Source organism: Aphelocoma coerulescens, chromosome 1A, assembly GCF_041296385.1.
Source record: "Aphelocoma coerulescens isolate FSJ_1873_10779 chromosome 1A, UR_Acoe_1.0, whole genome shotgun sequence".
In the NCBI taxonomy this organism is placed as follows: domain Eukaryota; kingdom Metazoa; phylum Chordata; class Aves; order Passeriformes; family Corvidae; genus Aphelocoma; species Aphelocoma coerulescens.
Genome location: NC_091014.1, coordinates 27984983 through 28012887, shown reverse-complemented (window position 1 = coordinate 28012887; position 27905 = coordinate 27984983). Strand labels below are relative to the sequence as shown.

Here is a 27905-nt window from a genome sequence, read left to right as displayed (position 1 = left end):
GGACAAAAACTTTAGAAACCAGCAGCAGCATTTAACACAGTGAGAAGCCACAGAACAGCCACCCATTTTTCCTTTAGTTTTCATCAACCAACCACAGACGTAACTCCTGAACTATCTCAGCTATGTCAGATGAAACAAGTACACAAGCTTTCAGTCAGCAGTGATAGCCTGCTTTTCAGTGTGCTGCTTTACAAACCAGGCACTGAGGTCATGTCATTTGGACGTAGTCAATGAGCAGACCAGTAGTAGATGTGGGAAAGTAACTCACTACTGAAGACTCCCCATTCAGCACTAAGTTACATTGGGCTACTAAGGGATTTGCACTCAAAAGCAGTTACCCTTATGTCTCCAAGTCGTATTTATGACTTGTGTTTCCTTTTTCTTTAATTTTGCGTATTGAAAAGATATGGACAAAGAATTTAAGCTGCTTGTTTTGACAGTTAAAGGAATATCGACACACTCCAACAGCACACCATCACTACCTGGATGTTTCCCACTGAGGATAACCACCGAGCTCGCACAGAGCAGGAAAGCTACAGTGAGACTGAGCAGAACTAAAAGGCTGCCATTGTGTCTTGCAATCCAGAATGTAGGAGCCTGGTTGGGGAAAGCATGCGTGGAGGTGCAGAAGGCATCATCCTCTGTTGTTTTCCAACAAGCCCATGCTTGAATGGCCGATGAAAATTCAAATGTCTACAAGATTCACAAAGACACCCAAGTGGTCTACAGTACAGACCTTATCCACAGGATTTAATTTCTTTTTATGAAAGGCAATGATGAGATGCCAGAGAATGAACAAAACCTACATTTGCAAAGAGAATGGAAAAACAGAAGCAGGTGGTCAAGTAGCTAAGCTGGCAGAGCATTTGGACGGTAGCCGAATGGCCTGAATTCGGTCTTTAGTAAGGTCACCAGCATCTTCCACAACACACACAGCTGCATTACTTGAAAACTTAAATCATATTTGTGGTAAGAAAACAGAAAGCACTTTCAAACACATATTTAAGATTTCAGAAGTGATGTAACAACAGACATTTAAAACATTCAACTGTAATTATTAATTTAGTACGAAACATATATTACTTTCAATAAAAAGGCCATCACACAAACATTGTATGCATTTATCACACTTCTGCTGCACAGTTCATGAGGATACAGACTCAACTCCCATCACTCTCTGCCACAGCCCTTTGTGATGATATTTTGAGCAGTACTGGTATACATGTATTCACACACGCTTGCCCTGTTGTCTAAGAGTGCCTGCCAGGCGGCTGAAGGTTCGCTCTACACAGAAGCCTATTAAAACTTAAAAGAAAAAAACCCTGAAAGAAAAAAAAAAAAAAAGAGTCCTGCAGTCAACCTTAGTTTAACAAAAAAAGAAATCACAGTCATTCAGCACTTCCTATACTTCTGAAGAAATACATACTCTTCATTTTACTTAATAAATAGTATTTTTTAGTACACAAGGTTCTACTGGTCAGTATTTTACTGAGGTGAAATGAGGTAACTCACAATACAGGGAATGCTAACATACTGTACAACAAAGCATTTCTTGTAAAGCCAAGTGAACATGTCATTTAATCAAGATAATTTTCAAGTGGTAAAACCATTCTTACAAATGAATTCAAACTTGATTCCCAGCAGACACAGGACACTGACAGAATCTACCACCTTGGTGAAAAAGCATTAACATCTTACAGATAAGATCTGCAGTGTCTAATTCTTTCAACATCTACCACTGTCTGCCATTTGTAGGTCACACAGTGACTGAATCCTCAAGTTGCAGCTGAATGCTGCCTATTCCTAACAAATTCACTAGCACCTCAGTGGCTAGGGCACATAATACAGAAAACAGCATTACCCCATGAGCTCTCAATTCAATCACTTCTTTGGTCACAATTAAGTATTGAGCTAAAAGTCTCCAAGCAGCCTTCTGGAAGTGAGAAACTGTATATTTTCTTGAGCAGTTTGTTTAGATAGCAGTGAGCCCTGAGCCAGAGGACAAGGACTTTTGATTAGCCCAAAGCTCATTAGCAACATTCAAGAATCCCTCAGAGTTGTTATCTAGCAAACTAAAACCTGCATGACCTACAAACTAAGATAAATACAAGTGATTACAGAAAGCTCAAATCTGAGGTCCTTACCTAAAACCACACAGCTAAACATGACTCCATGAAAATTCAAGCTGAATCAAGCACTGCAATATCTTGACATGATTTTATTTCTAAAGTGTACTTCTGTAAGATCCAGTTAGATCCAGAAGTAATGTTATGTATACAGTTTCCAAACCATAATCCCTGACAGCACATCGTCCAGAAGCAATTCCCAGATCTTCCCCCACTGTCTTTATTCTGCAAGTTTTGCAGCAAACCTTAATTACAACTTCCCTACTGGAAAGGCAGGCACCAGATGCCACAAAAGAGGCCATCAGTGGAGCATAAAAAAAGTTTCTTACAAAGTTTCCCACACTTTCATATATTTCTCTGCCACAATCATAACTCCTCCTCACTCTCTGTGCCTGACTACCAGCTTTTTCCTCTGTAAGTACATTAGTAAACCCTGATAAAACCACATGGCAGATCTGACCTCTCTGCCCCTGCCTGTCATTTCACTTGCACTCCATAATCCCTCATCCAGCCTCTTCTGAAACCCAGAACCTTCAATTCGCTCCTGGGTCTGCCAAACCTAACTTCGTAGGCACATGTGTCCAGGTCTTCCTCCATTTCCAATTGATACTGCTACAATAACCTGCTTCCATATTTTCCAAAAAAGCCCCTCCAAAAAATACAAGTACATACTTAATGGAAGTGTTTTCAAGCCACATACTTCATGAGTTCACCTTTGCAAGATTAACATGCAAGAAGTTTCTAGGTAAAAAACAATTTGCAAGTAACCACAAAACAATTAGCATTAGGTCTTTGTCTATACTTCCACACAGATGTGCAGATAAATTTCTTTTTCATATTATGAGAAACTTAAGCTAATTTTGCCTGAAATGGACATTGGACAGAAAGTACAGAAAACATCATATTTGGGAGAAGCACATGGGTAAATTAAGTAGGGGGAAGGGTAGAAGTTCTGCTTCTAAGTCTCTATTGTAGGAGATGTTAGAGCCAAGTGCCAGAAAAGCCTGCCAAGTGCTATTCACCCACTCACGCACAAGTGTATAATGCTGCCTTGAAGAGAGCTTGACATGAGATTACAAAGCAAATTCCATGAAATTCTGCTCCATCTCTAAGCTTGGGGAATTTGAGGTATTTAAATCAGGTATGCTACACTGCTTGTGTGCTGCAACATTTTACACTAGCAGTGTCAGCGTTTCAGTGCCCTATCTGAAGCCACAGCATTCCTCTCACCTCCCCAGGGCCCCCACGACATACCACAGGCTGCAGGAATGCCTCATACGTTCATTAAGTCAACATCCATACAGAACACAAATTTCTTTGTAGCTACTACAAAATAACTAATACTAGGAAAAAGTCAAAGTATTTTACAGCTGAACTACACACTGATGAATTTCTGGAGCTAAAGTCCTCTAGAGAGGAAGAAAAATGACTGCATGATGGAATTACCCAGTATCCAACCTTTGTAACTAAAAAGATGCAAAGCTGGACCTGTCCAAACAGCTTTCCTATTAAATATAGATCTGAGCAGACCAAGCTATTCTTTTCTAAACCACTTCCGTATTTTATCATGAAGCTGTCTTTGTACCTAACCTTCCATAAAGATACCACCCATCAAACACTTCCTTTTGCAAACTGATAGTGCAGATTTGTTTTTTAAAAAAAAGTAGCATGTGTACAGATGTAAAGGCTAAGAGTTATCTAAACTGTCTTTAAAAAAGCAATAGGAATACTGATGCCTGATAACTATTTGTCCCTTAAGTTTTAAAGGTACTTCAACAAATCAAGACTTCATGAGAACAGTAAATATTCATTTACAGGCAGGTTAAATATTTCAAGATCATGCTACTGAACTCTTTATAACCAGAACCCTGGATATGAGCCAAACAACAATTATCAGACATGATAGCTCCTTTTTTCTCCTCTTCACCTCCCAGTTCATTGTGATAGGGCTGAGCAGCAGGTGCACACCAATTCAAAACCTTGTGTGACAACTGGTCAAAAACACACTTAGTAATTCAAGTTTCACAAGCAAGGTGACTGACAATTTGAGGAAACTGAGAAAAAAAATACATACACAGTTTATGTATTGCATTCCAGTTCCTGTTCTCATACACTTCTGTACATTACACACACCCACTCCCAGAGGGTGTTTTAGATTTTAAAAATGCTTTGAACACAGTAAAAGTCAGTTCATAACTAGTCTAATTTAGAAGGGAAGAAGACACCCAAGAAAATGCCTCCAGTACAATAATGCATATGTGATGCCCCAGCTTTATAGCTACCATACCAGAAAAGTATTAAGGATGCTACTTCATTTAACAGACACTGAGAAGTCTGGTACCCCATAGATCATAGCCAAATCAAACAATTCTTCCTGTGCTGAAGGTTCTCATTATGTATCCAAAACTTATTTTGGTACAAAACAAACAATACATAATTAACCAAAGAGTATTTTCTCTAAGCTTGAGTTGTAGTTTTCAGACCTAAAAAACTGACAGACTGAAGCAAGACAAATGAGCTCGGCAACAAGGGATAAGAGCCAGAAGGGAACATGACTGTGGCAGTGCAGAATGCCCAGGCACTCCACTGATGGTTTCCAGGAGAGCTAACAGACAGCCACAGCAAAGAAGAAATGAGACAAGGCTAGTAGAGGTAGTTAGAAGGAAAAACTGCCAAGGCCTTTTCCTCAAATTTATTTGCAACTCTATGCTGACTGAAGCAGCAGTTTACATTATTCTGAGGGTATTCAAGTTCTCATAACAACCACATTATTACATGTCATCGTTAGAAAATATTTTATTATAAAATATTTGTATCTATATTTGTATATTAAATATTTTATTGTGAAATTATCAAATATTTTTATTACATCAAGCAGAACTGTTTATTTTTTCTTTCACATATTTTGATTTTGAAAGTACTTAAAGTTTACCTGTTTAAGTTCTGAATGCAGCAGTAGGACACAGACCTCTCATAATGATGTTAGAAGTAAGTATGACATCTGTGCTCATTTTATTTTACTTCGTTATTTACATCTCACAGAACTCCTGATGTACATTTACCAGTTCTCAGTTGTCACTTTCTACCTTTTTCCATAAGTTTTGCTCCATGGCATATTTTGACTAGTTTTACATCCACAAAATTGAAATTACACCTTTAGAGTTTTTAGTTTCTGATCTTGTGACACTAACTATTTTAGAAGCCTGCTAAGGGTTCACAAAAATCGATCCCAGCTTCATGTCCAAAACGTGTGCTTGGACAGGTCTGCTTGTTGATAGAAGACAAAGTTTGAGATTGCAAAAACAGTTAATTGCTTACAAAGTAGCCTCCAGAATAAGAAAGCACTTACTGTGCTTGGCAGTAAGAGTTTTATAACTAACAGTGGGTTCAGTAAACAAAACACACACGAATCCAGACCAAACAGCTGGATAGGAAGATGTACAATTTACCAGTTTGTTATTTGTTCCTGCCCCATGAAAAGTGTCACATATTCTTGACAGGCCAACTAAATTTCTCATGAGGCTGTAGCTTTCTGTTACACCTTATCTGATATGCCTGCAGGCACATGCAGAGCACTGGGGTCCTGCCATCTTCTGTACTCCCAGCTGTACCCTCAATCACTTCCCCCCCACACTGGCACACACATTTTGGCAGACAATCCAAACCCAGCTAGAGGTGCTGATGCAGTATAAATACCTCCCTGCCAAAAAAAGCGATTAGTTTCCAGCCAGATCAGCTCTCTCAATTGTTCATCACAGAAGCTGTTACAAAGGCATTGGGGAGCACATGGCCAGAGCTGTGTGAGCCCCAGAGCTGGCGTGGCCATGGTCATGCTGGTCCTCAGTTACATTCTGCTCAACAGAGTTTTACCACACACATATACTCAAGACAATATGCTATTCTGAGTTTCCTGCATTACTTTAACATTTGGTACTGTAGCTGTGCATATTCATATCCTACACAATCTTGCTATTTGTAGTCTGCAGAGTGCTTTTAAGGTTTTGCATAAGGTATGTAAAAACATAAATGGTATTTTACAGAGGTCAGTAACAAGCCAAACTTATGACAACTCTGCAAACAATAAATCCACTCCATATACTAACCAAAAGATCCTAACTTGCTAGTTTAAGAGTCCATTCAGTGCTTATCAGTTAAAAAGGTTTATTCTGGACCTTTGCCTCTCTAAAAGAAGGCACCTCCTCATCAGTCCACAGTCCCTTTCTACTTGGTCACTATCTTGCTGTGAAACTCAAAAAGAGGCAAAGCATACTGATAAAGACTACAGATCTCTCTCTATCAGCTGTACAACCACATTTGCATGTCAATTATGATGCTGTCAACTGGCTGCTCAAAAAGAGAGCTAGAGGCAATATTTATCAATATAAATACAAACATATCTTTGTAAGAATCAGAATGAAAACCAATGCAATTTCTCTGACGTTGCAGCTCCACTCTTCCTATTTACTAGGTTCCATTTTTCAGATTAGATTGGGAAAATGGGGACCAACATAATTTGTGTCTGCTTAGTAGATACACGTTATCTCAGCCATCTTTAAAACTGGTGCCATTTAATACACCTATTAGATATGCATTTTTAGAGGCACTGCTATTCAAGCCCCAGCCGATTTGGCAGAACCAAGTCTTTGCAGAACTGAAACAAAGAAATACTTTCCTTCACGTGCAAATACATTAAAGCTCAAAAATTTTCAGTCTTAAAGGCTTCCCCAGGAATTTTCTGAATGTAAACAAGCAAGAGTACACTTAAGCTTGAAGACACAAAAGCAATGGATTCAGTCCAACACCGAACAACAGAGAGGTAGCAACAGAAAGACTGACACCACTCATCCTTCATGCCACCGGGAAGCCAAGGCTTTTCATCAGGAGAACAAGTTTTATATATTACTTCTTCAAGCACATTGTAATTGCTCAGGTTGAGATAAAGCTACTACTCATATTTTTAAAAAAATAAACCAATAAAACAACAGTGTTTTCTAGAAGCAACCACACTGACAGCAGCTTAAAAGAAATTAACACTGCAGGCAACTGTGGAATAAGTGATTTCCATGTCACCAAGTCTGAGGCTGGAGAGCCCATTACCTCAGATTGCTCTGAATACTGCTTACCATGTTACATTTCCAAACACTATCTCCAAAGAATATTAAACTCTAAAACCAACAGCTGTCTCACATGCAAGAACACCACACATTTGCCTGGAAAAACACATAGTATTCTCATATTTTACCTATTTTCAGCATCTCTTACTATGCTTTTTTAATTAATTGGTGGAAAGAAATTGTCGTTGGATAATTAAATCATTATGAAAAGCCTAACTTGTCTGTTGTCTTTTTCACATACAAGTCTTTTGTCTTCCAATCCAATTTGAAAAAAAATAATGAAAATTTAAGTGATTGAATTGAGCTTTCCAGTAATGGAAACAACCAGAGAATCTGTAACTTGAAATGCTTACTATTATCACTGACATATTTCACCAAGACAAATAAAATGGCAAAATATGTGCAGGCAGATACCTCCACCCTTACTTTACCTATTTAACCTTGCAAGCAATAGGAATAATGAATAATGAATTTGTTCAACACAGCTGAGAACTCAGAACTACATCTGGCCCAGTGAGAAAAAGCATTCAGGCCTTGTTACTCCAAATGGAAAAGAGGATATCAATATCATTTTGGCTTGACTTATAATCAGCTAGTAAATTTTTTTTCTGATAGGGGTGGGTGGAAGAAGAAAGGTAATGAACCCTGTACAGAACTGACACGTGCTTCTTACACTGAAGCAGAAGAACAGGGATCTTCTGTTTTCTACCTTAGGATTTCCTCTTTTTTTTGTCCTAAGTTTTACAGACCAAAAAAAAGGAAGGAAGCTGGGGGCAGGGGGAGAATGAAGAGGAATAAGGAAGAAACAGATAAGTAAAGAATGTTCAAGAAGTTTCCACTATTAACCATGAATAACAGAGCAAGCTCTGCCAACTGTTGTCCATGAAATTGTTTCAAAATACATACTCCTATTTTTTCCTTATTAGAGTAAGAGAGGAAACAATCTTAACACCAGAAGCAGCATTTCTAAATCCCATGCAAAGACACAAACTGCATGTCAAGCTCTGTATTCTCTCTGCACTAACAGGCCTAGTACAGATGTGAAGAAAAGAACCATGCCGCCTAGGAAAAGAGGCACTTTCCTTGAAGATACTAAATATTATCCAACTTTCTTGTCAAAACTACCACTATCACTTACCAAAAAAACCTACCATTTAAAACCTGTGGCCCTTCTCTATCTTGCTTAGTTTCAAGCAGTGTAGCTCATAACTGTACCTTAAGACTGAGGGTGTTCCTCATAGGTGTACCTACGGATTCAGTGGTTCATGATGACATTTAAGTTACCCCATGCTATATTTTTCTCCAAAAGATAAGACAGTACTCTTAAAACCCAATAGTCATCTTTATACAAGGCTTTTCTCAAAAAAATAAAAAAAATTAATAGTCCTTATTTTATGTGTAATATCACCTACAAAAGCATGAATGCTACTTCATGAAAGTACAACTACTGCACACTTATATAGTCTATAACATAACTTCTGCTTGATCAAGGATCAAGCTGTTACCCACTAGTGTTTCTATAATAAAAATAATGAAATATACAAATTTTTGAGTTACCTTGCATCTATCCCCATGGAACAAGACAAAGCATGAGAAGTTCTGGTGTGTCCTGTCCCAACTCACCCAACATCTTGTACACACTCACCTCACCACACCACTCTGGAGAAAAGTTAAAATAATACTTTATGGAGTAATCATTTAATTTCTGCACTGTAACCTGTAATTTCAAAGAGTTGCAAAAAAATAAAATATTATCCTATTTCAGAGTAAATGATTTATGATAGTAAAAGAAAATGCCTTGCACTAAAAACAACTAAACAGAATTCCGTAATTTCTATTACGGAAGAGCCCCTATTATGCAGTTATCATCTCTTATCCACAGTGTATGTAGATTCCCACTTACTCCATGAAAAGTATTCATGAAAATGTGTCAGTAAACACCTTCATAGTTAAGGATTTATTTTGCATTTCTAAATAAAACTCAAAAATCATAAGTTCAGTGCAAACTACAACTAAAATCAAATCAAGAAATCCCAAGCAATGGATTTCAAAGAGCATCACATTTCTTCTCTGCTGCAGAAAGGACTGAACAAGCACATGATTTAGCTACTGACTGCATTTGACCAGCCACCACCTACTTCCAGAGCCCTGAAAGCACAAAAACACACACTTGAAATAAAGTAACACAAAAATCAAAACTGAAATAAATTTAAGTTATTCCTCAAACACCTTATTGTGAGACTTGCTGATTAACAACCCCATTTTCAGGTTTATTACCTCATCTACTAGTCTGGTTTTCTACACACAAACTATCAAGAAAACAAAACTCTTTGTACTAGAGACCTGAGTACACTTTTAGTCATAATAACTTCAGTAGCTACTATTAAAGTAGATAAGTAATTGCATGTGAATCTGAAAAAAATAGGTTGACTTGGTTCCTTAACTGAAGAAGGATAAAAGGTGCAACCAGTAACAGCAAGGGGTTTCTTCTATAATAATAAGACTTTTGTTTTTCTAATACTACAAAACTAATTAGATTTTATCCTACCTTCTTACTCAAAACAACTAAAAATGGCAAGCACAATGCATGACAGATTGCAAAATCCAAGCTTGTTTCTTTGTCCCTATAGCACAGGTGGCTTTCAGAGCTGCACTGTTTGCAGCTCTCCTATTCACCCTTGAGCATCTGGAAGTTAGATCAGCATTATTTTTAAACAAAACATTTCAGGTGCCCAAAAATGCAAAGTTGACAAGTTATCATACCATCTTTAAACTATATAACTGGGAACATAAATTCTGAGTAACTAGAAAAACAAATTATGAAGAGAAACTGCAAGCAGCTATCACTTTGGTCTCTTGTCATCGTAAAGATCTGAAAAACACATCCCTTTAAACATACAAATGCAAACTAATGGCAAATCATTGTGGCATCCAAGCATCTTTGGTTGCTTATCATGCACTGCTTCTTTTAACAAGATCTGCTTCTGCTAGTGAGAACAGTTCCTAAATAGCACCTCTGAAACCTGTCAGACAAGGTGCTTCCAACAGGCATATGAGAGAAAGGAAATTTGGGAGTCAGTGTGGCTGACAAACAGAATAAATAGCATCGAAGAGAAGTGTCATTCAGTTAAGATACATAAGCAGAAATCATCAGCTGACAAATACAGGATGGAGGAACGACCGTCTAGACAAGCGAATTCCGGAAAAGGATCTGAAGGATTGATTAGCAGTTCCCGACTGAACATGAGTCAGTGCAATGCTACTGCAAAAGGAACAAATGTCACACCAGGAATGACAAGCAGACAAGACACATCACCTAAAGCACACACTAAGATTCTCCTGCTTTACCTGATAAAGCTTTCCTGTCCAGTTTTGAACATGGATCAATTGGTCAAAGATAAGAACATATCATTTACAAGGAAAGAATGAAATAACTGGAGCTGTTTCATAAAAGGAAAAGTCTTGGAAAGTCTTCATATGTACATAATGATACGATATGTTCAAGAGGAAAACTGGTCCAGTGCTAAACACTTACTAGTAGTGAGAGTGCTAAGCACTGACTATAGAAGTTGTAGATGCCCTGCTATCAGCATTTAAAAAAACATGTTGGCAAATATCCTTCAGAAGTGACAGCTAGAGCTGGCTGGGCCTTGAGAAAGCAGTACAGATTAAATCTCTCAAAACTCTTCCTTAACATTTTTCTGTATTTCTATTGATGACCTTCAGGGGAAAAAAAAATTCAAAATCAATCATTTGTATTACATAATGCTAGAGACATTTAAGACAAATTAAATGCATGTAACAAATAAATAAAAAGGGACGTTTCCCTCCAAGTTAGTCACCTGGCTTCCAAATCACTGGGAAGTGGACAACGATCACCTCAAAGATAGCAAGAAAATGAAGAAAAGCAAAACAAAAGGTTACTCAATGATGTACAGTTACATGCAGAAAAAAAAAAAAATCCCACAGCAACAAAACAAATTCCAGACCGAAAATTAAGCAAAACCTTTGCATTTCAACCCTTCTGTGAAGAACCAGGCTTTGAGGGGTTATCAAGTTTGTTCCACGCTACCTTCACAGAGCCAACAAATCCAGTTTAAAAAAAAAAACCAAAACCACAACACCAAGTCTCTCAAAACTAAAGAAATTAAGTAAGACATATCCCAGGGGTGCAAGTAAGACATATCCCAGGGGTGCAAACTGTCTGCTCAAAGTGCCTTGTCTCAGTTGCTGAATACATTCAAGTGTCACAAATGACCCAAGCAGTCAAATGCTCTTCTCAGGATTTTCCCCAATCCCAAAACTCAAATTACAGAGAACTTTATAGACCAAAACCTACACAGTGAATTACACTCAGAAACAAGCTGGGAACTATGGAACATCATAGAAAACATTGTACCAGGCTGCAAACATGAAACCCTATTTTATTCAGAAGTTTCCTTTCTGGGGTGTAAGTTAGGGAAGCAAGATGAGTCAATGGCAGACACTCTTGCAAGCAGTGCAAAAAGCTACTGAGATCTGCATGGTAGGAGTCCAGTAACCAATTATAGCTTCCTTGACAGAGAAGTTAGTGACCCCATCACATGCTGCCTGAGTGCACAGAAGCAATCACAGATTACATTAGCCTATGTTAGACTAAAAAAAAAAAAATTCTCCCTTTCCACAGGGAGAACACATTCTCACCTTCATGGCTTATGTCATTTAATTCACCATTGTTCCATCACCTTTTGGATAAATCCACCCCAGCTAGTAGCCTCCCAAGTCCAACACTGAGAATGGTAATAAAAAACCCTCAATACAGCAAAAGGGGAAGAAAAACAGCATCATCAGTATACAGCTAACCATGAAACAACCTCCGCCTTCAGAAATTTTCCCCAGTAGCTCCAAATATGTAGTGAATGGGAAAAATTAGATTTCTGAAGGGCACTATGTAACATGTTAATGAGCCAGCCAGCTCTGAGCTGTCCTTAGGAGATAGTGAAGACATTCAAAACATCACACATCCATATGGAAGACTACAGATTCTTGGAGGCAGCTGTTTAAAAACCATTTTAAAATCTTGATCTAGCCTTATTTAAAGAAAATTTCACCACTTTATTTGTTTAACTTAAGACTAGTCTTATGACCAAAAATTACTTAAGAATCTGAACCTTCATATTCTGCTCTCCAACAGAACAGTTAGCAATTTTTTTTGTCCAAAAACTGCAGGTTAATTCCATTTTTTAAAGACATTGAAAGTTACTGCTTATATAAAAGACTAGAAAAAAATATCACCTTTATTTGACTGACATACTAAATCTATATAAAAGCCTCCATGACAAATGTGTCATGTGTCAAAAATGTTCCTGTAGAAAATGTGTGGGTCTTTGCTATCTCGGCTAGCTAGAACTCAGGGAGGATTTCATAATGGACTCCCACTGTCCCAGTGAGGGAAAGGAGCACCGGTATCCTGCTAGCTTCATTCTTGGAGCCCCATGGTACCTCACCTTCACTTGCTTGCAGGTGACCAGCCCCACAAACAGTTACAAGCTGTAACTGGAAAGCAAAAATCGCCCTTCAACTGCCCCTTAGTTAAATGAACCCACAAATATATTATGTTTTGCCCTGCCTCAACTCTAAATAGTTATTTAGAGAGCTTGATAGTAGTTTTGGATATCACTCATTATTAGTGACAATATTAGTCTAAGACAAAAATACAAAGTGAATTCCACATAGAAATCTGAAGCACAATTAATGGGGAGGAATGGAGGAAATAAGGCTTGATTGAAGGCTTTATTTGTACTGTTTGAAGAGGCACACAAGAAAGGCTAATGAAGTGTTTATGTTTAACAAAACACATTATAGCATGTTACTGACAGAGATACTGTTGAGCTAAACAAACCAAGTTAATTTACAGTAAAGTTAGCTGGCAGTCAAAAAGGGATTGCAGCATGGAGATAAGGACATCTTTGCTATCTTTCGACAGGACTGTTAGCAAGACTAGTTTGGCTGCAACTCAGAACAGGACACAAGCCAATTGATTGGCTTTTGTCTATGTGCAAGTCAATACTGCTCCTGTGATCAACTAACGTGCCCCCTCCTACGAACCTCAGCTTACAGTACAAAGTCATTTGAACCTTACACTTCTCCATCTATAAACTAGGAGATGCCCAAATCATGCCCCCCTCAGAAAGGGACATTTATGGCTTAACCACACTAAAAATATCAACTTCAACTTGGCAGAGTTAAACTGGTGTATTTTGCTGTACAGAACGACTTCAGCATGTGGAATATCATTCTGCTTATAAATTAGATGATACATTCAGCAACTGTTTTTAATCATTCTCCTTAATTAATCTTTCCACCCTAATCCAAAAAATGCCCTCCAGAGAAATACTGAGAAGCTTTGTGCTCAGTGAAAAAGCATAAATTGCCTACTTTGCAGAGAAGATAACTGCACCCTTACAGATTCAGGTAAATCAAAGAAATCAGATGATATGGCAATATGCAGATCTGGTGAGACAAAAAGAAAGATATCCTGAATATAGAGGATGAAACAGAACTTGTATCTTTATTCCAAACAGCAGCTATAAGGTAATTATGTAGTCCCGTGATTTATTTATTGCAGCTAAAAGTTTCCAGCATGAACCAACCAGTAAGAGTCACTTTTGAAAGCTACACTTACTGGTTTGCTGCCTGCAGAGCATCCAAAGCTATGCAGTCTTAAATGACTCATTTTAACAAAGGGTTTGGTTATCGTTCTAAACAATATTGGTCAGTGGTTAGACTCTTTGGATCTTGGAGGTCTTTTCCAACCTAAATGAATTTGTGATTCTCTTGGGCTCTGAATTCACATGGATCAGCATACAGCATTTACATAAGTCAGCTCCATTTGACATCTACCAGATTTAAACACTATTAACAGTAAAAAATAATCTTACCTCTCCAACCCTTTCATCAGCCTACCTTGTGCTAAATGCTTCACATAACTGATCACAGGGTCCTTTGTACAATGCCATCGCTGGTTTGACACCACAGCTGAAGGTGTGATTCAAAACATGTAATTTCAAAGTGAAATACACAAGTTCAACCTTCTGTTCTGAAAATACAGGTATCAAAACCCAGACAAAGCAAGTTCTCAATACCAGAAATATTCCAGTGTTTATTTCACTTTTAGCATCCTAAGGGATATGACAACATAGCTGACAAAATCTATAGCCTTGGAAACAAAAACACACAACTGTAGTACAAAAGGTGGCACATAAAAGTGTAGTAATGTTCTCCTTATATCAGCATGAATGTCTACCATGAAATGAACTAGCTGTCTGCCTACTAGTAAATGAACTCAGAGTTAAGCAACATGCTCAGTAAAAAAAAAAAAAAAAATCAACCAGATATTATCAATAGCTAGCAGGCAGAAGTTCAAAAAATTGTAGAAGACTGTGACTCGTATTACCTACCCCTCAAAGTGGGATCAGTCAGGCTGTGCAAGTGAGCAACAGCCACCTGGTTACCAGCAACCCATCAGTGCAACCAGGTGGCTGTTGTCTGGTTATTCATCCATTTTGGCATCACAGTAGAAATGTGCAACACACAGCATGTGCTGCAAAATTCAGATGGAAAATGCAGATGAGGTCTGATGTTGAGGCAAGTGCTGAGCTCTTTGTATAAAGGATACATATGCTTGGTACAACTAATCGGGATTCTCAAAGGGGTTTCCTAATGTACCTATTTTACCAGAGCAGATAAACACACAAATATTAAAATAGCTGTTTGGAAATGTAATCATCCCATCAGTAAAAAAGAAAACACGTAAGCTGGTCTGTGGTGCAAAATGCAAGTTTGATTTATGAGGTTCACTTAATATAAAGTTTAAATAATTATACAGCAAAATACAACCCTTTCTCCTGCCTCCCCTCCCACAGCTATATAGTACAATAGCTTACAGGGTAATTGGGTGTGAAGATTTTGCAGACAGCACTCATCATGCAGGTGAGTGAGCACACAGTATAAAAAGCAGCCCAAGAGAAAAATTAAATTACTTTAGGTTAGTATTTCATCATTTTGCAATAGTCATATTGAACTATAATATCATTCCCATCCTAGGGATACAGAGAAACCAATTTGAACAGTGGCTTTTTGTTACTATCTTGAATAGCCTTTGGAATCCAAATCACAGAAAACCAGGAAATGAATTTAAATAAGAATAAGCATCTTTTTTGTGACTATATTATATTTACACAAATAAAGACAATCTTTGTAGTGGACTACATTTTCTGGTTGATCCAAAGAAAGCTCTCTATTGAGAAATTGCAACTGCATTTCTTTAGCAGGAGTAAAATTTCAGTGACACCAGCCCTGGTAAGCAAGGCAGAGCTGAAGAGCAATTCACCTCTAAGTACCTGAAAAGGGTTACTAAACGCAGAAAAGCTTACTTAAGGGATATCTCTTAACTGTTTAGCAACGATGGGATAGTTATTCAAATAGGAGGAACAGTGTTTATCTGCTTGTTTTCAGTATAAGAAAGATAGAGATTTTTAGCTCATATGCCGGGGGGGAGGGGGTGGAAATGCTTCAGTTGTGAAATAGCATACTAGACTCGAAAATAAAAATAAACAACAAATAGACAGAGAGGAGGGCTGCAGCTTGAAATACTTGACTGCTAATATCCAGCATGCCATTCCAGGGAGTCCCAGAGTGGCTTTTAAGCCTCTTGCCCATCCTCGTAAAGAAAGGCGGGTGGCAGGAGTAATCAATATCTTGCAACCCAGCTGTGACCTGACAAATAAAGAAGTCAAGAAAAAAAAACCCATCGATGATCTGTGTAATTTAGCATTCGGAAGACGGCAACATCTGGGCTCAACTCCAGATGGGACGGAGCGGCCCCGCGCTCTCGGCTCGCCACAGCGCTGCTACACACACACACACACACACACACACACACACACAAAGGAGGGCTCCGCGCTCCTCCCGCTTTTCTCCAATATGAACAACTCCGCGTTCAAACGCGACGTAAACACACGGAGAGCTGCCTACTACGCCGGCAGGTCTGTACAACAGTTCAGCTACACCCGTGTCAGAGGGGGCCATTGTCCGGGACGAGCGGCCGGTGTTGGCGTAGGCGGTGCCAAGAAAAATAAAATCACTGCGAGTCTCTCCGATCACTCCGCAAGTCAAACCCGCGGGCTTCAGAGCCCTGCACCGGGCAGAGGGGAACAAACAGGCGAGGCAGCGCGGCTCTCACAAGCGACACTTTGTCTGGTTTCCAGTGAAGCAGCGACAAAACCCCCGACGCGCGAACAATGCCCGCGGCCGCGCTGCCGCTCCTCGCCGGGCCGCCGCCGGACACCGTGTCCCACCGGATCGCCGCTCCCAGCGATATGTTTTTAGGCTGCTTTGTTCCCCATGAAACGCCAGCCTTTTCACCCAGCGCCAGCGAGGAGAACCGAGCGCCCGCATTGGAGACGGGGGACCGACCCCTGCCCTGGCAGCGGCGGGAGACGCCGGAGCCGCGGCTTAGGCATCAGCCGCTCTTTGTTGTGCCCCCGGGGAAGGGGCCGCTCCCCCGCGCCCTGCCGGGACCTCGGCCCCCATCGCTGCACTCACACGCGCAGGGCGCTGCCTCCGCTCCCGCGGGGAACGACAGCAGCGCCCCGCGGGGCGAGCCCGCTCTGCCCGGGATGCGCTACCCGCCGGCAGCGCCGCTCCTCGCCCCCACGCTATCCCGCTCGCCTTCTCTTTCACTCACCCACGCCGTACTTCTCGTGCTCCGTGGGTATCCACATGCTCGCGGCGTGCGAGCGCCCGTTCCGCCGCCAGCCCCTCCGCGGGGAGCGGCGGTGGCCGGCAAGCGCGTCCGCTGCCCGGGGCTCCCGCCGCGCTCAGCCGCGGCTGCCCGGCCCCGGCGGCGAAAGCATTGTTCGGGCGGGCGGACTAACTGAAGCGCGCTCGCCGCCAGCCACTTATATTCCCTGTCCCGCTGCACGCCGGGGAACGTAGTGCCTCGATGCGGCCGCGCCCCTCGTCGCCCGCGGCCGCGGGAGAGACTACGAGCCCCGTCTGGCCCCGCGCTCCCCGCCGGGGCGGAGCGGGGCGGAGCGCGGCTCCCGGGGCCGCCCCGCGGCGGGGCGGGCGGAGCGGCGGCGGCGGAATGGCCGCGTCCCGCGGGGCTGCGGGACCGCCGGCGCGGGGAGGTGAGTGCGCTGCGGGAGGCGTGGGGGTCTCGCACTGCGCTCCCCTACTCCCCTCCGCTCCGCGATCCCGGCTCGGACGGTGGGACGGGGCTGGCGCAGCCATCCGTGGGCTGGGGAGCGGCTGACACGTGGGGGGCAGCCGGCAGCGCCAGGGCCCGGTGCCGTGGGGCTCACTTGTCGCCCGTCGGAGCGGAGTTCCGCGGAGAGCCGCGTACAGCCCCGTACCCGTCTCCCGCTGGTCACCGGGACGTGAGTCGCTCTGGTCCTACTGATGCTAGTCGTTCCACGTTTGGCACACGGAAGTGTGGGGACAGGGAGAGTTTCCAACAGCGTGTCGAGGTGGAGAGGGAGTTGATGCCGGCAGCGTGCCAGAGCGGTGGGACGTGGAGCTGATGGTCCGGGCGGCATTTTGGCTTCTCACATAAATCCGTTTGTCAACACACACATACACAGAGATAATGCAAAGCAGGCGGTGCACAGCGAGGAGCACAAATGGACCGTGGGGAATTACTGCAGGGATAAGCCAGGTACCATAAGCAGCAAGAGCAGCAGGTTTGTGTCGAGAAGTCTGTATGTCTGCACCCTTCTGGAAGGAGCTTAGCTAGAGCTCACCGTAGCTAAACGGCAAGAAATCCTCAGGCTACTCTGGTCCTTTTAAGAGAGACCTGGGTATTGTGAGTCAGGAGCAAGAGCCTGGGTTGTATCTTCTGGTCCTGTGGAAAGGCACAGGCAGAAAAAAGGGAGAAAAACCGGTGATAATGATACTACTTTGCAGGCCTTACCAGGTACAAGTTGTCTCTAAGATGGGTATCCCTGGTTTTAGAAAAGTGTTCTCCGATCAAATTGTTATTCTGAAGTGGTTATCTAGAGATTTTATGGGTTTATTTGGTTTGATCTGAATGAAAATATAGTTTAATGTTTTCATTCTTAAGAGAGTAGCTTTCAGTTCAGGTTGGCTTTTAACTTCTGCCCTCAAGTCATTAATAGTGTGAAGGACACAATGAAAGGAAGTCATGTGCAAGCAGGGAGTTTCAAACCTAGAATTAGAGCACTTTTATTCTGTGTTTGGGCCTTTGATAGTGAGTGGTCTTTTAAGTGACATTTGTGTTGTTTCTCTAGTATGTGCCCTTATTTTATTCATAAAAGTAATATCAATTTATGCCAGTAGTTAAAGCAGTACTCTGGCTTTATTTATGCATTGCAGTACGTTGGCATGAACCTCATACATGAAAAGCCAGACCCTTTTAGAGCATTTCCACACTGGTGTAATTGCACCTGGAATCAAAGCTGTGCTGTTTTAGTTATTGGAAAGAGCATGTGCCTGAGTCTGTGCAACTTCTCTGTGTATACATAGGTCTGTGGACTACTAGAGATGATGAGGTTACCCTGAGGTTTTTTCAGGTAACTCTTGTAAAGACATTGGCACCAGTTCAAAGAAAAAACAGTTTATTCCATGTAAATTCAGAGGCCTATGCTGTTTTTCTTTTACTGAGCACACTCATTGAAAGGACTAGTGGACTTCCTCTGTCTTTGCTCCCAAATTCACTTTGCATCCTCTGGCGGATCATTTGGAGTCTCTAGGTAATGAATTATGTAAAAATTACTGTTGAAAATCAAAATAATAGGTGTCAGGCTAAATTAACTTTTATGTCAGCCTATAGACTTCCATGTATGTCCAGGTGCTTCATCTCTCCATAAGACAAGTCTGCCAACATGCTGGCTGGGAGTCATAAAATTCTGCCCCGGCCTTGTGACTGCTGTCTCCTCTCATGTTAACCGTGACTGACTTCAGCATGAACAGTCTATCCTTGCACAAAGACAAGAGTACCCAATAGCTCAAATAGCCTTTTCAAAATTATTTGTTCAGAACACAGTCACTTAGGGTCGAGGTACCTTAAGAGTATAAATCACATTGTCTCTGGGCAAAGAAATACCCCACGCTAATATTTATTATTTCTCTGCCTCTGAACAAAATCCTTATTTATTCAGATGTTTAATTTCTACAAAACTATTCTCTCTAGCAACATCTGGTACTTGCATGTGCACCTGAGGTGTGTCACTTACTTGGAGACAGCATATAGGAAAATTAAATAACATACAATTTCCTGGTTTGCTGATTCATATTTACAGGAAAGCCTGTGCTTTTATATTCTAATCCAGGACAGTGTTGCTTTCTAGTTAGTTCCTTCCAGCAGCCTTCACCAAGTGACTTTTAATAAATATATCACTGTCCACAGTACAGTTTCTTCAGTCTGCATTAATTATGCTACGCATCAATACTTCTTACAGCATCTGTCAATGGATTTTAAAATGAGTATTTTTTCTGGAAGTGTGTTTTTCAGTGTTTCATCATCAGTCTGACAGTTATGGTTTCCTACTCAAGGTGCTTGTGCTCCAGTGCTTTTGAGTACATGCTGCTGGGGTGTGCCATGTCAGAGCACAGCAAGTTATTCTGATTCCTTCCACATCTCTCTCTTGTACTCCATTTTTAAGAATATTTGGTTTACTGTGGAAAACTAAAGTTTGACTGGTCTTCCCACATCTACTTTTTTTTTGTTCTACCTAGAGGATACTCCAGTGAAAGCTGCTTGGTTCCTGATAGTGCAGGCATTACTTCTTTTGCTCAACTCTTACGTTCTGTTAAGGATGCTGTTAGAGCTGCGCAACGCAGTGGACTCTGGAATGCAGGGCTTCTTCTTTCCTGGTGACTGAAAGGCAGTCCCATGTACTCTCAGACCCAAAAGATTTCTCCATCCAGGTTAATGGATGCATTCCTCTTTAGATTTGAAAACGCTCCCTTGTTCACAGGCCGCTTGTGTATCAGTGTGGATTTTTAAGTCTGTTCAATGTCCATTTCTGGACTTTGGGCCGCTTACCCAGCCACTGGCTCAGACAATAAGGGTGGGGAATTGACAAGTGGTTCTTAAATTACATCCCCACGTTATCAGTAACTCCTGCCAACTGTATTGTAGTGACATAGTCCTTCACATTTGCTACTCCAAGCTACATTAGAGGGTACAGTGCTGTGGGACACCTTAGGCAAAGCTCATGCATGCATCAGGGTAGCCCTTCTGAAGGACTGATTAAAGGAATTCGCCAGCAGTGACCCCTGAGGAAGAAAGGGAAACCTCTTATTCCCTTTGGATTTCCTTCCCCTGGGAGAGCCAGGCAGTGAGGAAAATGGCAACAGCAGCAATTTATGTGGCTGTGCCCTGCCTTAAAGCCAGTTCTCAAGATGTGGAGGGTAAAGGAGGATGGTAGTTTTGAGTCCCGTTTGGGGTGGCAAAGACTGATTAGGACTGAAGTGCACTAGTGAAAACACTGTAGGCACCCTCACTGTCTGATTCAGGACAGATGCATTTGTGGGTCCCGTGAACGTTACGACGTCCTGTAAACCTCTCTGACTTCTGTGCTTGGACCCCCTTGCCCTGCATGGAGGTTTCCTCCTTTTTGCTAGCAACTTGGTGTTGGCTATCAAAATGGATGCAGACATTGGCCCTTGTCTCATATGAACCCCACAGTCATGAATCCCTCAAATAGTAGAAAAATGTCCTAGTTTGTTGGCTGGACTTCTCTGAATTACACATAGATACACTGTTGTCCCTCCAGTTGCTGGTTCCTGGACCTGCAGACCTTGAGAACTGCAGCATCTTCTGCAGTTGCTGGCACTTACGGCTTTGCAGCAGTATCACACATAGAATAGAGGGTGAATTACACAAAAAGTAGTTAAGGATTTAGTAAGAAGGAAAAGAGGTGATCAGGTGCAGGGTTTAATCAGAGAAGCTTATCCACTGTATAAATGCAACTTGCCCTTTTTATTCTTTCCTCCACTCCCCATCTCCATTGCCTGGTGTTTGCCCCCCTGCCCCTTCCTTTTCTCTGTCCTCTCCGCTAAATTCCTTATAAAATATACAAAATCCCACAAACACCTTCTGATCCCATCCACAAACACTCTCAAAAATACCATAGTACATATGATAATCATGCATTTCCCCTTTCACATCAGTGACAAGAGTTCATGCTGACCCCGTTGAAGTATGTGTGTGAGTAGTTCCTTTAATGGCATTAGTTCCCATATTGACAAGGACAACTTACTGTCTCTGTTTTCACCTGCTCATTAATATTTGTGTGTGTGTAATCTACCACTTTCCTTGTTATTTGTTGTTTCTTTTTTACTGAATAGTCCTTAGCCAAATAGTGGTGAACTAGGTGCCTTCCCAACCCCTGCTTCCTTACACTACTGCTCCTATTCAGATCAGACTGAGTGCTTTACCTCCTTCCTCTCCAAAATATCCACAGCATGCATGGTGAATGGGGAGCTGCTGGCTGCTCATGTCCCTGGGTGAAAACTCCAGCAAGACGACAGAGCAGCCATTGCCCGAGCACACAGCTGCCTCTTCTCATCTCTGCATTCACAAGAGATCCTCAGACCTTAGCCAGATGAGCTGCCCACATGTATCTGCCCGTTTCTGTTTCATGGGTTTAGAGGTTGATATCCTGCTCAGCACCTTCCTTAAAAGCCCCCACCAGTTCCAAATGATCACACATGTGGTTTTATCCTCAGTTGTTTTCCCACAGGGCACTTTCAAGCATCCGGGATACCATACAATGGTGGTCTGTTTCTCAGGTTGAATCTTTGTGTGCAGTAGAGGATTTCAAGACCTGAGGCTTTCACCATACTACAGATTTTGTACAGAGAGAGAGAGAAGAGATTCCTTTTACTAGTAGGCATTATAAGCTCTGTAAAGGATCTTGGTTTGATGCGGATTAATCATTGTGAACTGAACAATTAGCAATTACACCTGGAGGACAGGTTCACTAATTAATTCTGGAAGTGCAACACTATTTTAATACGATTACCAGAATGCATCTCCTAAAGCAGTATTATTTAAAAATGTTTTAAGAGCCTTTTTTGTGATTTTTAATTAAAAATTCAATCTCAAAGTAATATTAAACATTTACCTGATAAGCAAGTGGATCTTTTGGAGGACTGGAAATTAGTAAATTATTGTTGTAAAATCACCTTTTATGTGCTTCTCTGTTTGAAAATTAAAAAGGCAAAATCCTTTCATGTAACTGTCGCAATAATATTTTAGTGTTTTTAGCCTTCACAGCACATTTCTTAAATAACTGACAATGGGAAAATATACATGTGAAACTAAATATTTCATTGAACAGGCTATAATAACTTAATAAAATAAGTGATGGATTGTTTTGGTTGATAATAGAGATCTGAAGTGCCCATAATTCCTGCCATAATTTTACAAATAATTGTGTTGCAAATGTGTAGTATATTTTATCTGAAGACAAGGGGGCATCCCCACACCTCAGCATGAATGTGTAATTTCTGTTAGCACAAGGCTAAATACCCAATAAAGACTTGCTATTTGGTTTTCTCTGAATTCAGAAAACTTTCATTGCTTAAAAGCAAAGATGGATGGCCTTTATCTTTGTATTCCATTTTAGTAGTCTAAGCCAATTCTTGCCTGCTCAGTAGCAAGTAAAGGCTTTGCTGCATGAGCAAACTACCTAGTATCAGCTCTTCTGTTCTCTAACCAGAGCTCATTTAGAAGTGAGCTGCTTCAGACTGCCTGGTGAGCAGGTACACAACTTAAACATGGTAACTTGTTTGCATGTTAAAGCTTTCAAGTTCTTTGAAATCTCTGCTCAGTCTTTCTGTTACCTGCTGTGGAGAGAGAGTGAGTGGTGTTTCATCAGTCCTCAGACTGATGAAGACCCTTAAACTGTTTCTGTATTGGCAAATACCTGATTCTTACTCAAAAAAGCCTTCTCATCACTGAACAAATAATAGATGTGGACATGCTTTATGTAGATACAGAGGTATAGGCTAGGGAGGTACTTCAAGTGTTTTAAATGTTCTGGGTGTAACACAAATGCCAGGATAATTTGTTATGCCTATTGAAACACCTTGTTCACTGCTTTGTTTTTACTGTGGAGTACTGGTTTTCTGGAAGAGCACCGGAGTTGCAGATTCTTGTCAGCAGTGATGACTTCCACAGGGTGTGCATGTCATATAACCAGGTGATAGAGTTCACCCTTTGAGACTTCAGCCAGCTTTCTTGATGAAGGGATGTAGGGTTTAAACTAGCATATGGTTGTGTATACAAACAGTAAGAAAGCAAGAAAAAAACTTAAATATTAGGAAATTACAAGCATTAAGTATTTTAACTTCAGTATAGGTTAAATTTGTCTGTCCAAATAGCCTTCATAACCTTTCCCAGCCCATGCTTCCTTCCACCATGTCCTGTCTTGAAACCTCTGCTAGAACTCTGCATCTTTGTGTGACCATCTATATCCTAAAACTGCAGTTGTTCCCAGCCTCTGTCTGAGGTTTTTGCTTCACATTCTGATCCACAAACTCCCAGTAGGCTGAAACTAGGAGAAAAGCCTGAAAGCATTTGAATGTCATTCTGTGGGCTTTTTAAAGTAGCTTTAAATATTGCATCAATAAAAGCCTCACACAATGCAGGAAAGAACATGACATTCCAGAAGTGGGAGGGAAAAAAAAGTGATAAGTTTTGTACAGCTTTAAAGCAAGTCTGTGCCTCTGAAGAGCTGGGCACATCATCCTGACCAGTATCACTGAAGTCAGGGAAATGTATTTGTGAAGGTGTGGGTTCTTTGCAGAGTTGTTGTCTACACTCAGTCAGTACTTAATTACAGTCACTCAAATGGAAAAAGACTAGTGTTCAATGACCTGATAATTGTGGTATTAAATAATATATTAGTCAGTACCACTAAAACCACATAACCAGACTGAAATTGTGCTGTGGCATCCCTGCCTATGGCCGAGGGTGGGTTGGAACTAGGTGGTCTTTTAGGTCCCTTTCAACCCAAACCATTCTATGATTCTGTGATTCTGCTTAGCTTGCAGTATAATGTGCACATTTTTGAAAGATGCCCACCTGCTCCACAGTAGGATCAGGTAACTGGGGGCGTGCAAGCAGTTTTCCTCAATAAGGATATGCCAGATGATAAAGAGTACAAATGTAGTGTGTGTGGCTATTTATACAATACAGTTTCATGTTAGGGAGTTTGTCTGCCCCACTTGGTAGGGTGGTATATTTATGTCCTGTGGTATAAACAATAACACTTATTTTGCTGTACAGATGTGGAATGCTCAAGTTACTTTGTACTTAAAGAGTACCCATATTTGATGCCTTCATTACAGTGTGAAGTCAGGAGTGCTCAACTGGAGCCTTTTTTGATTTTCCACAGCATGTTACATGTTATGACAGTCAAATGACTGCCAGCCTAAATATGAAGTAACTTAAAAGGGCATTGCATTTGACTTGGGTTTTTTCTAAGATCATAAAAGATTTTAGATCATCGGTATACAGCAGTACCTGTTATAGCTGCAATAGTCTGATCATTGATCTCAAGACCTGGTTTTCCAGCAAGTATTTCCATGATCACTGCTTGTTTGCCATTCTGTCCTAATATTTTGCTGTAGTAGATCTTTAAGTTAGAAATTGTAGTAGGTGTTTCGTCAGTGGCTTCAGTGGTCCATTGGCACACTTCTGTTCTTTGTAATACATTTCAACTGTGTTTCTTGAAACTTCCCTTTTGATTTTTTTGCCTTATGTTTTCACTCGACCATGTCTTCCAAATGGTCTTTTTAAAAAAAATTTGTATATTTTTCTCTGATTTTTATGACTCACAGGCAGTGACCTGTGTGAAATGGCCCAGCTGTTTCTGTTTGATTCTTGCTCATTGAGATGTCACCCTCCCATTTGTCTTTGGTGGCTCTGTACCTGAGGAGTAGCTACTTGACCTGTGTAGTTGTATCAGGTTAAATGCCTTCTCTTTATCCCTCTGGTATAGAAGCTCTATAACTTGACATGCCATCTGTTTCAGCCTCATGATTTTTTGTGGTATGTTGTGGTTCTGTTCACCTGAACAAATAGTCAGGCACAGTACATAAAGGTGCCACAGTCCCTGCGACTGTACTGGACTGTTTGGCATTTCTGCTTTGGGTTACATGAAGTGAATGTAAGGTTCCCTCACCAAACAGCCCCTTGGTTTAGACCCAGGCATTTCTCTTAAGGGTTGGGATGCATTTTGTATACACCTGGACTCCAGACAAATCCTGTTCAGATGCTCCAAGACTGATCTCTAAACCCAGCCAAAGCACAAAGCAGCTGGAGAGAGATCAGGGGCCGCATGACTCCTGTGTGGGTCAGAGCTGTGCTGAGATGCAAGAGGAAGGACAGGGCTGGTAGGCAGCATAGGGAAGCTTGGCACAGCACCCTCCCATCCAGAGCCTCTGCCAAAGTTCATGGCATGTGCCCCAGGTCAGGCCTGCCAGTCCCATGGTGGAAGTGCACAAGTCTCACAATATAAAAACAGGAATGTTATGAAACAAATGTGTGCAGTTCTAAGTGATAGTGCTGTCAGAGGAGCATTTTGCTAGCATTTGTCTTGACCAGTGCCAGCACTGAATTTTATTATGACTCCGTAATACATGAATAAATGTGGTAGAGCTTTTTCTCTAAAGACCAGTATGTAACAGAAAACATCCTGCTGGAGGTTTTAATTTGATTTTGTCTTATATGGGATGAAAACATGTAGTCTGTGTTGTTACTGTACTAACTTAATGTTCAGGAGCCAGCATGTAATTTATACAGTCAGCAAAATGCTGCCTGAAAAATATAAACAACTTGTATCGCTAATTCTCACATTCTAATTCTGTTTCTTGAGGAAATTAATTTCAACTGTTGTATCATCCATGTCCCCGGGCTGCATTAGCAGTATCAGTTAGTAAGCATATATCATACTTAGAAAGTCAGGATCTGTGTCATGTGTTTAATGAATGCATGGAGGACAAGAAATGTCCAGTATCACAAAAATATTTATTTCAAACTGATACAAAGTCAGAATGCACTCAAAGTAATTTTATATAGCCTGCTGTGAGATGTCTCTGTGTTCTATAAGACATAAGTATTTGAGCTCTGACTTAAAAATACTTTCTTCTCAAAATAATTTTCAAAAATTTATGTGTAAAGAGTATAAATTGTGGGTTATTTGAAGTACAATCAAAGCTTTGTTTTCCTGAATCATGATATCAGTTAGGCTGAACTATGTTGATTCACATCACTGCACACTATAATGAACTTTCCTTTTCAGTCACTGTTTTTTCCAGTTTGAATACCAGTTTATGGAGGTTTGATTCTAAAAGTAGAAACAACTTATTTTGCTACTCTCCATCTGGAAAAACTCCAGTTCACTGAGAAAGCAGCAACAGACTACAGAGATTCTAACATCACAGGACCTCTTCCTCGTAGTGATTCTTCGTTAAGATTCACTTAAACAATTCAGCCTTGAAGGCTGTGTGTGTATCAGGAAGCTCAATCAGAATATCTGAGAGAGATTTCAGCCTGTTCTGTCAGTATGAAACCCACACACACAAGGATGCCAGAAACGAGACCTCTCAGGATGCATTTTGAGGTTAGTTGTAATTCATATGAGTCTGAAAAAAAATTAAAGTGACATTTAAATAAAAGTTTCACACTATTTGTAGTTTTTTTTCTCAAATAGTTGCCTTTTTCAAGGAAAGTGTACTAGTGGAAAAGTTGTAAACCCTGTGATGCAAACATTTTAGTTAGGAGCATGGTAGAAATTCCCATCATAATGACATGAGGGTGTCTTACAGGAACTGCTAAAGCGGGGTTTTTATGTTTTTAAGGCAAATCACACAGCCTTTCCTTTAGTTACAGAGTGTAAAGCAATTGTTTTAAAAAGACCACAAGGCAGTTCTTTTAACATCAAAAGGATAAACGTGCTTGGAAATTGAATCCTGTTAGAGGAAAAGAACGTGTGACAAGAAAAGGAAAATCCTTGTAATAAAGCATTATTGATCACTACTAAATGATCATGATAAAAAGTGAAGAGTAAAGTAATTAACCTGCTTTACATAGCAATGCTGGCATAAAAGTTACGAGGCTCAGTACAGTATTTGTTAAAGGCATTGCAAAGATAAATTGTAGCAATGAAGTATTACTATCCATATTAAACACATTGGTAAGACCCCTTCTTTTTGGGAGAGCTAAGGTCACAGACGCAGTAAATGTGAAGTAAGACTGTCTATTTCCAGCTTGCTGCTCTTTGCAGAGGGTTAAGCAGAACAGTGACAGTGGTAACACACAAATACTACATTTGCATATACATTTTTTTACTTGTGGTGCTTTCCAGTATTTTCTAATGTTTCAGAATGACGGTCTAGATCACCTTGGCACAAAAAAGTACTTCCCCCCTCCCCCCCCCCCCGAAGTTTTAATGTGAAAATAGCAGAAATTCAATCTTTGCACCTTAAATTTAAACAGCATTGTTTATGCTTTGTTATGATGCCTTTGGTATGCCTTTGTACTAAATAGCATGTTAAACAGAAGAAAAGCTGCTAATTTTTATCAGATTGATTTTGGTGATAAGTACAAAAGAAGAACCTGGATGGTAATTTTTGTCCTTCCATTTGA

General features: G+C 40.8%; 2 protein-coding genes across 5 annotated transcripts in view; one reads left to right on the top strand and one right to left on the bottom strand.

The window, feature by feature from the left end:
- Nucleotides 1–17138, bottom strand: part of DOCK4 (dedicator of cytokinesis 4) — a 230487-nt gene extending 213349 nt beyond the window's left edge. For all 4 annotated transcript variants that reach the window (XM_068997410.1, XM_068997418.1, XM_068997428.1 and 1 more), the window contains exon 1: nucleotides 16968–17138. In XM_068997410.1, coding sequence (XP_068853511.1) covers nucleotides 16968–17004 — 37 coding nt within the window. In that variant the 5' untranslated portion in view covers nucleotides 17005–17138. The remainder of the gene's footprint in view (nucleotides 1–16967) is intronic.
- A 205-nt stretch (nucleotides 17139–17343) lies between these two features.
- ZNF277 (zinc finger protein 277) overlaps nucleotides 17344–27905 on the top strand; it is a 46193-nt gene continuing 35631 nt past the window's right edge. The window contains exon 1 of the mRNA XM_068997396.1: nucleotides 17344–17412. Within this exon, the coding sequence (XP_068853497.1) occupies nucleotides 17370–17412 (43 nt within the window). The 5' untranslated portion in view covers nucleotides 17344–17369. The remainder of the gene's footprint in view (nucleotides 17413–27905) is intronic.